Below are 17,624 nucleotides of genomic sequence, written 5' to 3'. Positions count from 1 at the left end.
CACACACACACACACACACACACACTCACACTTTGTGTATCTTGTGCTCGTAGAATGCTGAACTTTTGTGTTTTGTGTTAAAATCAACCTATGGCATGAAAGAGGAAGAGCTTTAAAACAGCAAGTTAATGCATGCTGTTGGTACAAAATTCAAGTGATACAGAACATTCCTACATCTTCAGGTGTCTCAGTTTTTCTTCCTTGGGACAACTTCAATCTATTCCCCAGAAATATTCTTCATATGCATATGTTTGTGTCCACCTCACACCCTACCCTTTTGTCCAAGCACAAATAGAAGAACACTATACGTACCACTACCAGCTTGTGTTTTTAATTCTCCATAAATTGGGTATTAATATCTAATGGTACAGAAAAGGGCTCTCATTCATCAAGAAGCTTTGTAAACGCCAAAGAGAGGCATGCATAGTGTGAATGGTGGGTCCTAATGCTGAGAAGGATGCACTCTTTCCCATCATAAGTAATCATACAATTAATATCCTTTTGTGATGTTTTCTGCTGGGTGAACTTGATGGGCCATAGTGGGGTGGTCTCTGTTCAATTCTTAGAATATAGAAATGGCCTCATTCAGTAACTTCCAAGAATGGTGTCATGGCAGCCAAGAGCAACGCTTGAAGTGAAGAGCCCACAGTGGAACCGAAGCTTCGGTTCAGTATCCCAGGCTTTTCAGCCCATTCTTTTTCCTCATTTCTTTTGTTAGTATTTTCCAACTCTTTTTCCTTGTAACCTATGTATCATTTAAAACTCCTAGCTTGGTACAATGGAATGGGTCATTATCTGAGCCCTACTCTGTGTTTCAGATAAAGCCACAGAACACAGAGCTTCTGCTCTTGGTCTTGACCATGTATTAGAATCACTATGGGGCTTTCATATTCTGGCTGTATCCTAGCCCAGTCACCACCTCTGTAGTGGATACCTGTATTTTTTAAGCTCCTGGGAAACATACAACCAAGGTGAAAACCACTGAATACAGTTCCTTCTGGGTTTCTAACAAACAAACCCTTTATTAACAACAAATTCTTTTCCTAAAAATCTTATTTCTTTAGGTTATATGTGCATCTGTGAGGTTGTAGAGAGTGTGTGTGTGTGTGTGTGTGTGTGTGTGTGTGTGTGTGCAAGTGAATGTATATTCTAGAGCTACAGGTGGTTAAGAGCTGCCCAGTATGGGTGGTAGGAACCAAACCCAGGTCCTCTGCCATGGTAGTACATGCTCTTAACCACAGAGCCATCTCTCCAGCCCCTACAGATCTTAACAGTAGGAATAAAGCTTTTCAGTTGTGCTGAGCTGGCTCTATGTCACAGCCACATTGTCCTCCATGCTCAACAGCAACCTCGCACACAGGGCAGCAGTTAGCATTAAATACAGCATGCATAAAAACCACATACCACAGCCTGGCACATAACCAGCAGATAATCTATGAGGCAAAAAGTACTTGGTTGACATGAATTTTATTTCAGAATAACAGAGAATCAAAAACAAACAAGACATGTCCAGCCTCAGAGAAGGTGTCCCAAGTAGGCACAACCAAGATCGAGCATTCAGATACCATAAATAGAAGAAGACTACAGTGAGAACATGGACAAAGGACATGGGCAGGTAGCCCATAGAGAGGCTGCTGTAATCTGTTACTATTGAAACAAACAATAACAACCTGATGCTGAACAAAAAAAAGAAGCAGCTCACTTCTCATTTGTCTCACAGTTCTGGTGGCTGGAAAATCTACATGGCAAGGGCTGTGTCACAGCATGGTGGACAGTGGGTATGTGCAGAAACAAAAGAGAAAGAAGCACAAAGTCAAACTGACTTTTATAACAACCTATCCTTGTGAGAAATATTCCATCCCTGAGACCCGACTCATGCCCTGTGAGGACCTCAATCCCTTCTTATAGCTGTGCCCTCCTGGCACAATCTGCTTCCAAAAGGCCTCATCTCCTAAAGACCCACAATGTCTCAACATCCACCAGGGGACCACGGCTCCATCATGTGACCCTTTCGAGGCCAATCCGTATCCAAAGCACACCAAGTGAAACTGAAGTACAGATGCTGACGATTCCATCTCACTTAAGGAATCAGAGAAATGCAAATAAGACCAAAATGATAGTTCACTCATCAGATTACAAAACTTGACTTTTTCAAACAAAAATGACAAACTGGGAACTATATGTATCAAAATAGGTAGAGCCCCCAACATCCTGGGGAGAACCCAAGCAACACTGAGAAGCTGCCATGGAGCTCAGAGATTTTGTATATTTCACTCCTCATAAAATATTACTATCCACCACCCATGTTATTTGAAATATCAAGACAGCCAAGAAGTCTGCTTAGAACCCTCCTAAGAGACCAGCAATATCATATCTATTTTCATTACAAAAGAAGTTGAGATAAATGTGATGAAAAGGATCATTTTTCATAACTCCATGTGGTTGTCAGTAAGGTTTCTTTGTAGTTTAACTTTTTAGAAGTCCAAATCTAAGAAAAGGAAGAAATAAAGAAACCATCTGATAGAGTTGCAGGAGCCCAATAGATCACGTTTGTTACTATATTTGCAGTTCAGAGACTATGGAAGGTACAAAGCAACCAAATGGCCTCCCCTGGGATGGACCTACGTCTCTGTTTGAATTAGATTCTGATTTATCACCTGCTATTGCTGAAGCACAAGGCAAGGGCCTCTCTTCTCCCTCTCCCCGGACTCATGACTGTCACAGAGAACCCTTTTTCCTCACCTCTGACGCTCACACCCTCTAGCTGTGGCCCTGCCAGACCAGCCAAAGCCACAGCTGTGTAGACAACTTTATTCCACACCAGGCTCAAGGCATAGTACCACAAAGATTTTACTGACTGAAGATGTTAACAGCAACAAAGGTGCGATGTAAAGTCACCCACAGAGGATCTGGCTTCTTCATCACATCTCCTCAGCCTCCATAGGGTGGAAAAAAAATGAATACTTTACAAAGCTATTTCGTAAAATGTTATGTTAAATGAATATCTTTTACTAGCTTTTAATGCTAATAGTGCCATTTATTCCTGACCTTCAGAAATATGAGATATTTTAAATGACAGCATAAAAAGAGTTCTTGTTTGAAAACCCAAGCTACTTTAGACTGCATATTATTAGTTATAAGTATAGTGTGCACCAGCGTCACTCATTTCAGCATCCCATTTCTATCTGGCTGGTATATATTTCAGCTGACATTTATTGTTCTCCTGCGTACGTGTCAAATTCCTTAATGACGACCAACAAAACCATAGTGCTCGGTATATATAAATTACATTTGCTACCATATAATCAGTGTTATCTATTAGAATGCTATTTGTGACAAATCACGTTCAAAATAAAAACAGAATCGACTTTTCTGTTATTTTAATATTGTGCCGCACGCAGCAAGCCTTTGATTGAACCTTAAACACTTTAATGCTCTATTTTTGTTTGCTGCAGATCAGAAATGGAGTTTGTACTATTCACAAAGCTAAAGCAATTTGCAAAAACAACAAAATCAAATTGCTGAAAAAGGAGGAGGAGAAATATCATCTTTATTTTCCCCCCGAGCCAAGGGAATATATTTTGTAAGGCTATCGTTAGAGGGCACACAGCTGAACGGCTGAAGCCACACACACTTTTCATTTCTGTGCCTCCATTTTCATCTAAATTAGATTTTAACTTTAATGCATGGTATAAAAAGCCTCTCCTGGGCCTTTGTTTCTGCCTTCTCTCAAGCCACCGTAGGCTTTCTCCTGGCTAATACAAGCTCCACGCTGGTCTTTGTCCTCCTGTCTTTTGGCCAAAGGTTTAGACTATATCCTCAGGGCTCTAGCTGCAGGAGGCTATGTTTCTGGAATCTTCCAGTGGGCTGTCTCCTAGAGGGGTGCTTGCTCGGCCCATACTGCAACAAATAAATCACAACTAGAGTCTGGCTAGCACCATGCTTTGGGCTTAGTGTGTGGCTTTTGCAGAGGCTGGACTTGGGGTCCTAGCCATACTCTTTGTCCTTCCCCTTCCTTTGCTAAGAATGGCAATCACAGTTAATTGTGTCCTAGACATTCAAAACACAAATGACATTTTATGATACATGAAAATTTGTATGAACTTAAAATTTCAGTGTCTGTCAATAAAGTTTTATTGAAACACAGTAGCCATCCATTTAGTTACACACTGGCTAGTCTCCTACTGATGGCAGAGTAGTCATGAAAGTTCATATGGCTCACGAAGCCTATAATATGTAATTGTCTGGGCCTATTCTGGTTTTCTTTCTGTTGCTGTGGTAAACACTATGGCCAAAAGCAACTTGAGGAGGAAAGGATTTATTTCAGCTTACACTTTGGTCACTCATCATTGCAGGAGTCAGGAAGGAACTTGAGTAAGATCTGGAGGCAGGAACCACGGAGTAAGGCTTCTTACTGGCTTGCTCACTAGAAATGCCTAGCCAATTGGTTGGCAATTACTTTAAAACACATTCACACACAAATGGGGTACTCTAAGCAAGTAGAGAGTTCCGGGTTAGCTTGCAACCAGGTGAGGGGGTCTGTCTTTATTCAGTTTCTTCTTGTGTTGTCTGTCCTGGTGCTTTTAGCAATGATCATTGAGTGATCATGAAGGCCTGCACATATGAACTTCATACCTGCAAACTGTTAAATATCATGCTAAGCACATCATTTCACTGAATCTTCCACAACAACCTCACAAGGAAGGCTGATCATTCTTACAACAGAAGACAGGAGCCTGAAACAGTTGTTTTCCTATGGAGATCATCCAGCAATAATACGGCAACACAGATCCTGAGGACTCCCAAAGCCAACAGTGGCCACCCAAACCCTGGGGCAGGCTGCATCTCACTCCTCACACTCTTGTGTTCCCTCCTTATCCTCTCACCTGTTACCTCCTTAAGGTGACCCAGGATGAGGCCACAGCTCTTTAGAAGTTGTTTACTGTGACAATGGCCAAGGAAGAGATCGACAGATCACAGAGTGGCCTGAGGGCTTAGTGCACAGACTGGTTGCCCCATATGACTTCCTACACTGTTATTTCAATTGGCTTTGTCTTGTTCTGTTTTATAGGTGTAATAGTTTTCAAATTATCAACTTGGCAGGATCTAGAATAACCTAGGAGACACACCTCTAGGCCTGTCTGTGAGGGAGTGTCCAGAGTAGGAAGACCCAGTCTAGCCAGCCGTCATTCTACAGGCTGAAGTCCTGAACTAAATAAAGAGGGGAGCACTAGGGAAGCATTCTGGCTTGCTCACTGCAGATGTGACGTCATCAGCTGCCTTCTGTTTCCACAGTCAGTGTCTTCCTGACCATGGCATATTGTACCCTCTTGAACTGTAAGAGAAGATAAACTTTTCTTTAAGTTTCCTCTTGTTGGGTATTTGACACCAGCAACAAGTAAAGTGTAACTAATATTAACATAGCAGGGCTGTGGATGGAACCTGGGACCTTGCCCATAATAACCAGGCACGCTACCACTAAGCTACAGCCACAGTCCCTCACCTGTCTTGTCTCTTAATATCACAAGGATGCTATGAGGCTCTTGCATAATCTTCATTTCACAAATTAGGAATACGATGCTCACAGAGTTTTAGGGGGTGTGTCCACGGTCCCATGTGCAGAAATAGAGAGCTGAGATGTGAACTCTGGGGATCTACAGCCTACACCACACACAGCTGCGCTTGAGCAAAGTCAAAGCTATAGCTGAGCTTTGCAAAGAGGTTTGCAGGCAGCTGGTCACCTGCGGCAGGGACAGGGACCACTGGTGTCCCCTCTCTACCAACCTAAAGGAGGGCTATCAATTTCTGTACAGAAAGCAAAGGTGACCCCTAAAAAGAGGACTTTAATTCACAAAGATTGAGCTATCCTGACAAAAAGGCCCAGTTGGCCCAGGGATTCTTTTCTTCTCAGGTAATGGAATTGTTTTTAGTGGCAAGAATGAGCTCATTATGGATGCAGCCTGTGCTAATAATGATAATTTGCTGCAAGACAAAAATCACCTCTATACACCCCTCCCGACTGACAGAAGCTCTTGGAAATTATAGGCTAGGGAGAAACAGAAAAGATGAAGACTCAGGAGAAGAATTGCAGAGCAGCCCTGGGGAGACAAAGGGAATCGCAGTCCTGCGCCTGAACTTGGTGATCATGACCTGGAAAAGAACAGACCGTGGAGGAGGTGAACGGCCTCTTCTCATCGCCTCTTCACTGGGTTGTTTCAGGGGTTTTGTTGGAGGTTTTAAGTTTCAGCCATTTTTCTAAAGTTACTGTAAAATGAATTAGCCAAGAAATTAAATATTGACACAGGCTTAAACTCCTGGGAGGAGGGCAAGGCGAGAAGTATGCCAGTTTGTCTCATTTCACTGCAAAGATCCCAGTAGCCCAACACAGTTACCTGCACACTGTGGGTCACGGGAGGTGTGTCTGCTTGACCTCCTGTGCCTGCTCTTGTCGCTCAGCCCATCTTGGAGAGGCTGATGGAGGAGCAGGGGCCTGGGCCACACACCTCCAGGCAGCTGGGGGACCTGCCTCCTGGTGCCTTTGTGGAGTTGTGTGGTCACTCACTCCTTCAGGGATGAAGAGCCTGGAAGAATCCTGACTGATCTGGAGCATTGCTTCAGCCCTCTGAAGAGAATGCCAGTTGCCTTCTACTGAGATGTGGCTTTTTCCTTTAAACAACAACTCCAATATATTTTTAATTTTTTTAAATGTATTTAGGCACACATGCCACAGCATACTTGTGGGAGTTAGAGGTAACAACTTATGGGGGGTTGTTTGTAAGATGAATTGCTAAATGGTCTTATTAATTTAAAAAAAGAGCCAGATATTGGGGTAAAAACTGAGAGATCAGGGAAGCGGAAAGAAGCTAGCCACGTCCTTACCACTAGAAATCCTCAGCCAAAAAGAGAGCTACTTCCTATATACTCACGCCTATATCCTTTCTGTGTCCTCCATCTCACTTCCTCTCTCCACCCAGCTATATCACTTCCTGTCTATCTGTACAGACCTCCAAACCTCTATGGTTAATTAGTGCTGGGATTAGGGTTAGGGTTAGGCTCTGTTCCCAGTGTGGCCTTGAACTCACAGAGATCTGGATGGATCTCTGCCTCCTGAATGCTAGGATTAAGGGTGTGTGCCACCGCTGCCTGGCCTCTATGTTTACTACAGTGGCTGGCTTTGTCCTCTGGTCCTCAGATAAGCTTTGTTGGGGTGCACAGATAAAATATCACCACAGTTGGTTCTCTCCTTCCATCTTATGGGTCCCAGGGATTGAACTTAAGTCATCAGGCTTGATGGCAGGAGCCTCTACCTACTGAGCCATCTCTCTGGCCCTAACATATCTTTAAAACAACTCAGACTCACTCCCCTACCCTCAGCATGCTTTTTCCAGAGAACTCAACTATGCAGCAAGGATGACCTGGCTGTGTGAGGAGCTCCCAGAAAAACAAACAAAACACTCAAGACCCAGCCATCCCACTCTCGGGCATATACCCAAGGAATGCTGATTCATACCATAAAGATACATGCTCAGCTATGTTCATAGCAGCACTCTTTGTAATAGCCAGAACCTGGAAACAACCTAGATGCCCATCAACGGAAGAATGGATGGAAAAAATGTGGTACATATACACAATGGAGTACTACTCAGCAGAGAAAAACAATGAAAGCATGAAACTTGCAGGCAAATGGATGGAACTAGAAAAAATCATCCTGAGTGAGGTAACCCAAACCCAGAAAGACAGTCAAGGTATGTGCTCACTCATAAGTGGATTCTAGATATAAAATAAAGAACAATCAGACCACAGTCCATAGAACCATAGAGACTATATATATATATATATATATATATATATATATATATATATATATATATATAGCATGGAGGTCCCTAGGACGACTGTGGCTTATAATAAATTTCGGTTCTACTCAATTATTGAAAAAAAAATAGCCAAATGAATGGAAACACATGAACTATGAACCAAAGGCTGAGAGGCTCCCAGCTGGATCAGGCCCTCTGAATAGGTGAGACAGTTGATTGGCTTGATCAGTTTGGGAGGCAACTAGGCAGTGGGACCAAGTCCTGTGCTCACTGCATGAGTTGGCTGTTTGAAACCTGGAGCTTATGCAGGGACACTTGGCTCAGTCTGGGAGGCAGGGACTGGACCTGCCTGGACTGAGTCTACCAGGTTGATTGCAGTCCTTGGGGAGGATTTGCCCTGGAGGAGGTGGGAATGGGGGGGGTAAGCTGGGGGTAAGGGGAGGGTGTGATGGGGGAGAATAGGGGAATCCGTGGCTGATATGTAGAACTGAATGGTATTGTAAAATAAAATAAAATTAAATTAAATTAAAAAAAAACCCTGTTTCTGTGGGCTGTGGTGATATTTTGTTTGTGATCTAACAAATGAAGCTTGCCTGGAGATCAGAGTGCGGAGCTAAGCCACTAGCCAGCCATACAGGCCAGGCAGTTGTGGCACACACTTTTAATCCCAGCACTCAGGAGGCAGAGGCAGATGGATCTCTGAGTTCAAGGCCAGCCTGGGCTACATAAGACTGGTCCAGTCTAAAAGAGAAACAGAGCCAGCATCGGTGGCTCACACTTTAATCCCAGGGCTTCTAGTAGCTGGCTGCTCTGCTTCTCTGATCTTCCAGCATTTACCCCGTATCCAGCTCCAGGTTTTTATTATTAGGACTAATTAGAATCCGTGCAGCAGTGGGTTCTGAGTTTCAGGTGTTTGATGCCCATGGACAGACTCTGTTCCTCAGAGCTCCCTCTGACTTTTGTGTACTGACAGCTACCACAGGAAATCAGACACCTGGCCTGCCACAGCAAAGACAGAAAGCCAATCTTAATGACTGAACTGTGTCCCTTAAAAACAAGGACCTCAGAATACGACTTGGAAACACGGTCCTGCAGGCTTGACTAGTTAGGGCTGCATCAGGATGGAGCACAGTGAACTCCTGTGCCAACGTGGCCAGTGTTCCCAAGAGGAAGTGAGTCTGCAGACACATAGGAGGAATGCCATGGGACCAGAAGACAGAGACTGAAGATCTATGGCATGGTCTGAATGTGAAACGTCGCCCACAGGCTCCAGGGTTTGAACACTGTCCTCCAGAGGCGGTGCTGTTTTGGAATGCTGCAGGACATTTAAGAGGTGGAGCCTCACTGGAGGACGTGTGTCACTTAGGGGGCCTCGAGGTTTGGTGTAGCCTGGCTCTGTCCCCCGTCTGACTGCAAATGCAATGTGTCTGTCCACCTCATGTTCCTGCCATGCCTTCCCCACCATGACCGACTCTGAACCCCTGAATTGTGGCCACAATAAACCCTTCCACTCTTGAGTTGCTTCTTAGGTATTTGGTCCCAGCAACTGAAACCTACAGATTTGGACTTTGTGTGTGGTGAAGCCACCCAGCTGGGTACTGTGTTCAAACAGCTCTGGTAGTCTCACAGAGCTGGGGTCTGCCAGCTGGAGTCTCCCTAGGGACTTGGATTCTAGAAAATCAGGGTTGGAGTAGGATATCTGTACCAGGGTTGGGGGCAGTCTACACCAGGGTTAGACTGTTTAGAAGGATTGGCTAGGCTTTCGAAGAAGAGCCTGGCCCAGCTATACAAGGTTACCTCGGTGTCAAGAGGGGACAGCCCTGGAAGGGCCCTTCACCAGGTCAACATGTTGAAAACTCCCATCACCCCGTCCTCAGACCAAAAAAAAAAAAACCTTAGCAGGCTGAGAGGTAACCTCTCTATTCAGAGATCGCCATGGGTGACATTGCCAATCACTCAGGGCACAGGTGGCAGTTAAAGAAGTCTTATTAAATTTCCTCACTGCCCAAAGAGTGGGAGGGGCTGGGTTTGGTGCAAGCGCAGCAGGCTTTTGATCACCTCTTCGGGAGGATGAAGGATTCTAGCCCTCTGCAAATTTCTTTGCTGAGGATGGTGGCTCCCCATACACGTTCCTGCTGCACGACAGACTGGACCACTGAGCACAGCCACAGGTTCCAGGAGCCCGGGAGCCCTCACTCGCGGGTGTTAGACCTGGAAGAGAACGCCTTCACATGAGCTGCACACAGGTGAGCTAGCTGAGCAGGCAGGTCAGAAGGAAACAGTACCTCCCTTGCTTACCTGGCCCAGAGGATTCAGGTGGGAGACCTTGGAGCTGTGAGGCTTTTGGGGAAGGGTCAGGAGGCTGTGCAGAGCTCACACCATATATTCTAAAGTAAGCGGAAAGCATGAAGTTACTCCTTATGTAAGAGGTATAGCATTCAAGGCCTGCGCAAGCACGGTGTGTTTGTTATAATCCTTACAACCCACCCTAACGTTCAGAACTACGGTCCCTGTCTCACGGATGGTAAATGAGATACAAGAGCCGCCTTGGACAGTGCTCCAGTATCCCTGGCAGCTCCCTCCCTCAGCATCTTGAGAGCCTGTTTAGAGGTTCTAGCATGGAGCACAGCAGATCAGTCCTCCTCTATTGGGGGAAGGCTGTCCTCTTCAACAAAGCAAACAACTTCCAGAGGGATGCACGTGGAGCAGGGAGGAAGGGGACAGCTGACCAGCCAGCCAGATCCACTGAACCAACCCCAGGACGCTAGGTGTTGTAACTGATCATCCTCATTTTTTTTTTTTTTTTTTTGTTTGATTATTTGAGACTGGGTCTCTCTATGTAGCCCTGTCTGTCCTGGAACTCAGTATGTAGAGCAGGCCCTGAACTCACAGAGATCTGCTGGCCTCTGCCTCAGGACTGCTGGGATTAAAGGTGTGCGCTACCATGCCTAGCATCCCTTAGCATGTCAGCCAATGCTGGGACAGACAGTTCCATCGGTTGTTCGCAGTCCTTCCCTGTTCCCAGGGCACAGCTGCCTGCAGGAAGGCCCTGCTGTGACAATTAAGGCACATTCTAACAGCAGGCCAGACCCAGAGCTAAGACAAGGTAATAGGAGCGCTGGGGTGGGGTGTGTGCCCTGCCGTCCCTTGCCCTCAGCTCTGCTCCCTGCATCCTGCAGCTTTGGGTAATGCAAGCTGCACTTACTGATCATATGGCTTCAGATGTGTCCTCTTGGCCTGCTCCATCCGATTCAGGAAGTCCTCGTAGCACTTTTTGGCCATGATGGTATACCTTGTGGCACAGCCAAATTCAGTGACCCTGGCTCTGGGCAGGAAACCTGCCCAGCCAGGGATGGGGGGCTCATCCAATGGTTTTTTCACATTCTTGCATTCTGCAAGGAGACAGCAGGGGTCCTGAGGGCTTCAGAGAAGTACAGTGGGAAGCACTCCCAAGCCCCCGGCACATTAACAGTTAACCCAAGAGACCCCAGGCCACACCTAGATCCCCAACTTTGTGCCAGTGAACCTGGGGAGGGCTTCTCTCAGGTAGATCATCTTATTTCATTCTTTCAGCAGCCAAGGAGGCAGATGCCACTGTTGGCCTGAGACATAGCTAGGAAATACAGGTAGTGTAGGTCCAGGACACACTTTGCTCTCGGGTTCTAAATCCAGAAGAGCCTCCAGGTGGGAGAAAGCATATCAGAATCATCACCAGAAGTGCCATTAGGTCCTGGTGGTGACACTGATTGGCAGGGTGAATGCAGGACTTGCTCAGAGAAAACTCCCAAAGTGGCATCCACAGATCCATGAGCTGATGCTCAAAGTCCACTGGGACTTGCCCAGGGCTCCAAGGGTGCTGCCCTCTGCCCCCCACTGCCTGGGATGGGTCTCTTCTCTTTGACATCAGCTGTGTTTGGTTAGGTACTCTCTCTGGCTGTACAAATGACCTGCTGGGATCTCACTCAGGACCAGGGTTGAGAGAAGCTGATGTGGGGGAGGCCATACCCAGAGTCAAGGGGTGGTACTTCTTGGCATACTCATGCAGCGTCCATAGGACTGTGTCCTCAGAGCAGATGGGCTTCAGGGCTGGGGCGCTAGCAATAGAGCAGTTCAATTCCTGCATCTGCTCCTTGTATCTCTGCGTTCTCTCCTGGAAGGCTTTCACACAGTGATTCATGTGGTCCTCGCTGGGGGTTCCCTGGCAACTGAGCCATGGTATGAAGCCTGAGAGAGCACAGGGAATCACAGCCTAAGTGAGGTAGCTGGCTGCCGTCTGAGAGCCAGCCTCTGTACCCACCACTGCAGCCCTCCACTTGGCTCCCCTCCACCGCCACCAACGCTGCATTTTTCCAAAGGCCATTAATACAAATGGTGTTGTTGTTCGCGCCATGGCTGGTCCCTCCCAAGGCTGCAGAAAAATGACCTTGGAGCTGGGGAGGGAAGGTCCACTTCAACAAAGGATATGACAGTAACACACTGTGATGGCAAAGCCCCCATGTCAGGCTGAACAGCAAATGGGGAAAGCATTTAATGGGCCTAAATGATAGTCTGAGGAGTAATTGAAATTATTCAACCTTTTTTTTTTTTTTTTTTGAGAGAAAGCTTATTTTCCTTGACACTTCCCAAATGCAATCTGGGATCTTTCTTGCCAGACCGTAGAGAAATTGCAGGCCCATTAAAAGCAGAGACAGATAACATAAAAAGGTAAATTCATTATCTGCAAGACCCACGCCTAGGACAATTTTTCACCATTTCCCACAAAATAACATGTAATCATTACAATTAGTAAGGGTAAAACACAAGTATTCATTTACACGGGATGCTGAATCCTAAGTCCTATAACATTGCCACAATAAAGCCGTTTTCTAAAAGGACGAATGAGGGAAACTGGTTAAGAACTTGCTTTAAGCTGCAGAGTAAGTATCTCTCAGGACTGCAGCTCATTGCTTTTCACCTTTGTTGCTTAAGAAAGAAAGCCTGGCTTTGGGGCTGAACGAAGCAGCTCCAAGTCCTGTACCCCCAAGAAAGCACCTTCTAGAAGAATCTAATAGACTGACCTCAACAGGGCTGAAGTCACAGACCCCTCATCCGTTATGCTCTATGTGTAAAATGTATTCCCACGGGCTTATGTGTTTGAAACTTGGTGTTCAGGCTACTGTTCCAGGAGACTGTGGAAACGTCAGGAGGTGGGGCCCGGCTGGAGGAGGAAGTGGGCGGCTGGAGGCGGGCTTTAAGATTTATAATCCAGCACCACTTCCTGTCCTCTCTCTGCTTCTTGGTGTTGTGGAACATTTCACCACGTAAAGGTGTGTTACGTTTGTTTATGCTGTGGGATATTACTTCAACTGTGTAAAGGTGTGTTTTGTTTGTTTATGCTGTGGGATATTACTTCAACTGTGTAAAGGTGTGTTATGTTTGTTTATGCTGTGGGATATTACTTCAACTGTGTAAAGGTGTGTTACGTTTGTTTATGCTGTGGGATATTACTTCAACTGTGTAAACGTGTGTTATGTTTGTCTCTGCTGCCTTTGTTAATGATGTAAAGATGTGTTGCTGTTTCACTTTGCCTTTAAGGCACCTGATTGGTTTAATAAAAAGCTGAATGGCCAATAGTTAGGCAGGACAGGGATAGACTGTTGCACAAATCTTAATTGGTCTTATAAAAAAAACTTGGAGCTAGCTTTCAGGATGAAAGCTGAAATATCAGAGAAGCAGAGCAAGCCACAGCCAACCTCACCTCTTGCCTCACCAACTCCTCAGCCTGAAAGAGAGTGAGTTCCTGTCTCCTCCCTCCCACCCAACCATATCACTTCCTGTCTCAACTTTCCTAGTGCTGGAATTAAAGGTGTGTGTCACCACTGCCTGGCTCTGTTTCCCTTTTAAACTGGATTAATCTCGTGCAGCCCAGTATGGCCTTGAACTCACAGAAATCCAGACAGATCTCTGCCTCTGCCTCACAGAGTGCTAGGATTAAAGGTGTGTGCCACCACTGCCTGGACTCTGTTTAGTCTAGTGGCTTGTTCTGTCCTCTGATCTTCAGGTAAATTTTATTTGTTCAAAATATCACCATAATAGATGGTGCTGGCAGGCAGAGAGAATAAACAGGAGGAGATAGCTAGGCTTGAGAAGACGAGAAGGGAGAAGAGAATGAGGAGAAAGAGGGGAACACAGCTGGGGTCAGAAGCCAGGCAGCTGCCAGACAGACACAGAGACAGCAGGAAAGTTAGATATACAGAAAGAAAGGTCAAGAGCCCCGATGCAAAATGAAGATAAAGAGAAACAGATTAAAAATAAGAGCTAAGATAAGGCCGAGCATTCATAACTAATAAGTCTCCATGTCATGATTTGGGAGCTGGTTGGTGGCCCCAAAGAAAAAGGCTGGTATATCATATCTTGGTTTATCAAAATGTGAGGAGTCCCCTCCATAAGCCCCCCTTGCCAAGCCTTCTCAACCATCATGGGTTGTAGTTCTAACTGTAGCCAAAATAAGTTCCTTTTCCCTGACATTGTCCCTTATCAGGTACTCAGTCACAGAAACAAGTAACTATAGACTATTTCACAACCCCTGGGCAATCAAAATATGTCCTATGATGTCATGGAGAAAGCCACACAAACTTAAGGCCCTTTTCAAAGTGGCATCTCTACCAGCAAGGCCTACTTTTATCTATATATTTATGTATGTGTACGCATATACATGACACTCACATACCTAGTTATATAAGACTTCCTACCAAGTGAAATGTGCATATACTGACTTCTTTAATTATCATAATGACCATAAAGAATATCTAATGATAAGATGCATTGTATTTCCCACATAGACATATCCAAGTTCCTAATACCTATGAGCACAGTCTTCTGGGGGAATATGGTCTCAGAAAACAGAATTAATGAGCTAGAAGTAAGATCGTTCCACATTTAAGTTGTCCCTAAAGCCAAAATGTCCTTAATAAGTGGGGGGAGGGGAGGACTGGAAACATTCAAACTTACAAACATCCATTTGAAGAATCAGATGATGGGGTTGGTTGCCATTTTATAGAATTCATTTTTTTTTTCATAAAGAAGGCTATTACAGTCTTGTAGACAGTGGACAAAGGGAGGTGTGAAATAAATCTGAACTGTCGGAATCCAAAACACATTCTTTTACCTAGTTAGTAGGGCCAGGGTGAGCCTGGAAAACCATGGAATGTTTTCAAGCATAGCCCCTTCTGAAAACAGCTATGTGTGAAAAGTGAGGGATCACTGAGCATGTCAATTATTCGCAGTTCTCAGAAGCTTGAGGGGGAAGAGCCTTTAGAGATGGAGAGCAATGCCTGCATGGGATCAACCTAGGCCCTCTACATGTATGTGACAGCTGTGTAGCTCGGTCTACTTGTGGGGTTCCTAACAGTGGGAGCAGGGGCTGTCCCTGATGCTTTGGATGGCTCCTGGGAACCTATTCCTCACACTGGATTGCCTTGCCCAGTCTTAACACAAGGGGAGGTGCTTAGTTTTATCACAACTTGATGTGCCATGCTTTGTTGATACCCATGAGAGGCCTGCTCCTTTCTGAACAGAAACAGAGGAGTGGACTGAGGGGGAAGGGTGGAGGGGGAGGAGGGGAAGGAAACAGGAGGAGAGGAGGGAGGGAAAACTGAGTTTGGGATGTAAAATAAATAAATGAAAAGAGAAATGGAGACCAACTGTCAAAGATAAAAGGGTTTCTTACACATACAACATTCAGGGCTACAACTTTGATAGGGCAGGTGGTCAGTCTCCCTTTTTGAGACTCAGGAAGGAATGAGAAGGTAAGAACCACTCTTGTGGGAGACTTGAGAAAGGACAAAGCCCCCAACTTTTCTTTCTCTGTCTATCCACAAGCCACCCAGCAGGTGTCAAATGCTTCTGGTATCCCAGCCAGCTCTTGAAGTGTTGGCCTAAGTGTTTTCTCAGTTATCCAAGACTGACTGTCACCCTTCTGCGGCACTGGGTGCTCTCAATGTGTGTCTTAGAAGCTGGAGCTGGAGCTTGCACACCTGTTAGACACAGACAATAACCAAGACAAGCCAGAGCCCAGGACCACTTTTTATGAAGGTCACTTACCACTGTATCCTGGTGTGATGGGCTGTTTTCTCATGAAGGTCTCAGGAGACTCCATTTTACTCTGCCAGTGAAGGGAAAGAGGCATGAAATGGTCTCAAGAGTCCCTGCCTCAAGGACTTAGTGTGCATGTGCAAGAGTTCTTGGGTATAAAAGAATGACTTTGTCAGGAGCTGAGACTGAGAGGGAGGGCCACCATCACACCCAAAGCTACCTGACAGTTAAGTTAGTTATAAACCAAAGACCTGGTACCAAGGGCTCATTATTTTTTATGCTTATTGCGGATCTCCACCTATGAGTGTCTCACTTTCCAGAGATACCCCTCCTACTATCTCCCATCCATCCATCCACCCACTCATCAACCTAATAAAACTATATGCATATGGCCATAGATTTGTGAATAGAAAGATGAGCCAGGCCAAGGAGCCACCATGTAAAAGTGACTTGCATGAGGGAATGATAAGAAGCCCATTTCTCCACAGTCCACTCTTAATTCAGGCAGAATCTGGTAGCGACTGGTATCTGACAATGTCTGGAGACAATTTGGGTGTCATAACTAGGGGGACAGGATGCTACTGGTATCTTGTGACAAGGTCCCTTCTCAATTTTATTCAATGCATATGAGACCCCCACAACAAAGGCTTGGAGCAATTCTGGTCTTGGATCTGAAAACTACACACACACACACACACACACACACACACACACACACACACACAAAACTAACATGGAGTCCAAGGAGGGGGATGAATACAGGTGATGGGTGTCCATTCTAGTACCAGCTAGATAGATACCACCTCTGGAGCAAATCCTTCCTCTTACCAGGGATCAATAGTCTCCCACAACGGACCAAGGTTTGTATATGGATTCTGTGGCTCATCTATGCCCTATCCTGCCAAGCTAGTGCATCTCCCTGTAAAGTGATGCTTTTGTGGCTAGGAGATTGTTTCAACACTCTAGAGTGAAGGGGAGTATGAGCAATGACGGATAAAGTCCTAGGATATGCTTGTGTCCCCTCAGTGGTTAGAACAAGGCCAGCCTGTGAGGAAATGGGGCGGGGAAACACTTGGAGGGATTTCTGAACAAAAGCAGGGCAGGGTCCAGGAGAGAATAGGACCCTTCACCACCCACTTCCACCAGGCCATGCTCTCACCTGGGCGGGCCGAGCACCCCCACGGGAACTAGGCAACCCTGCCTGCCCGCCTGCTCTTCCAGGCCTTTGTGTGTTCACACTAGCTGGGCGGGCGCAGATTCTGGATCCATCCGGGATATTTGGGGCTGGCCCCGCCCCTTACATGGGGACCAGGGGTGGGGGTGGGGGACCAGGAAATTGGTAAACCCAGTAAACTTGGCCGCGAATTCCTCAGCGGCTAGTTCTGCCTTACAAACGCTTGCCCATAATCGTTTGTTCTGGGAGCAGATGCCTGTAGCTTGAGTGCCTCATCCCCACCAGGAGAAGCGAGCTCCTGTTCGGTGGTGTGAACGCAGATGGGGTCCCATTTCCCCCCAGAGGTTGCCAGTGGTCTCCATCCCCACCGGGTGAGGGCCAGCAAGGGGCGGGAGACAGTTTGGGAAAGAAGGCCATCTGTGTCTACGTTGGCTTCCAGACACAGACACCTTCCCCAGCCTAGTACACCCCTGCAGACATCTTTCTCCACTAGAGGAGCTGGGGTTTCGGTTTTCTGCCAAGGTCTCAGGACAGACGCTTACCAAAATGAAGGTGTGCTT

General features: G+C 46.1%; 1 protein-coding gene across 2 annotated transcripts; it reads right to left on the bottom strand.

Moving 5' to 3' along the window:
* Window positions 1–9,721: 9,721 nt before the first annotated feature.
* On the bottom strand, window positions 9,722–17,156 carry C1H10orf82 (chromosome 1 C10orf82 homolog). Of its 2 annotated transcripts, none has more exons than XM_028881000.2 (6): window positions 17,050–17,156; window positions 15,900–15,960; window positions 11,823–12,041; window positions 11,023–11,209; window positions 10,116–10,204; window positions 9,722–10,028 (listed from the first exon to the last, which is right to left on the bottom strand). In XM_028881000.2, exons 2-6 carry the CDS (start codon window positions 15,952–15,954, stop codon window positions 9,898–9,900), a joined length of 681 nt encoding a protein of 226 aa, XP_028736833.1. In that variant the 5' UTR covers window positions 15,955–15,960; window positions 17,050–17,156; the 3' UTR covers window positions 9,722–9,897. The 2 variants fall into 2 exon arrangements, with proteins under 2 accessions (XP_028736833.1, XP_037061627.1); XM_037205732.1 differs by lacking the exon at window positions 17,050–17,156 and adding an exon at window positions 16,719–17,034.
* Window positions 17,157–17,624: the final 468 nt, after the last annotated feature.

Source organism: Peromyscus leucopus, chromosome 1, assembly GCF_004664715.2.
Source record: "Peromyscus leucopus breed LL Stock chromosome 1, UCI_PerLeu_2.1, whole genome shotgun sequence".
NCBI lineage: Eukaryota > Metazoa > Chordata > Mammalia > Rodentia > Cricetidae > Peromyscus > Peromyscus leucopus.
Note: the sequence above shows the minus strand (reverse complement) of the source record. Positions and strands in the feature narration are given on the sequence as shown.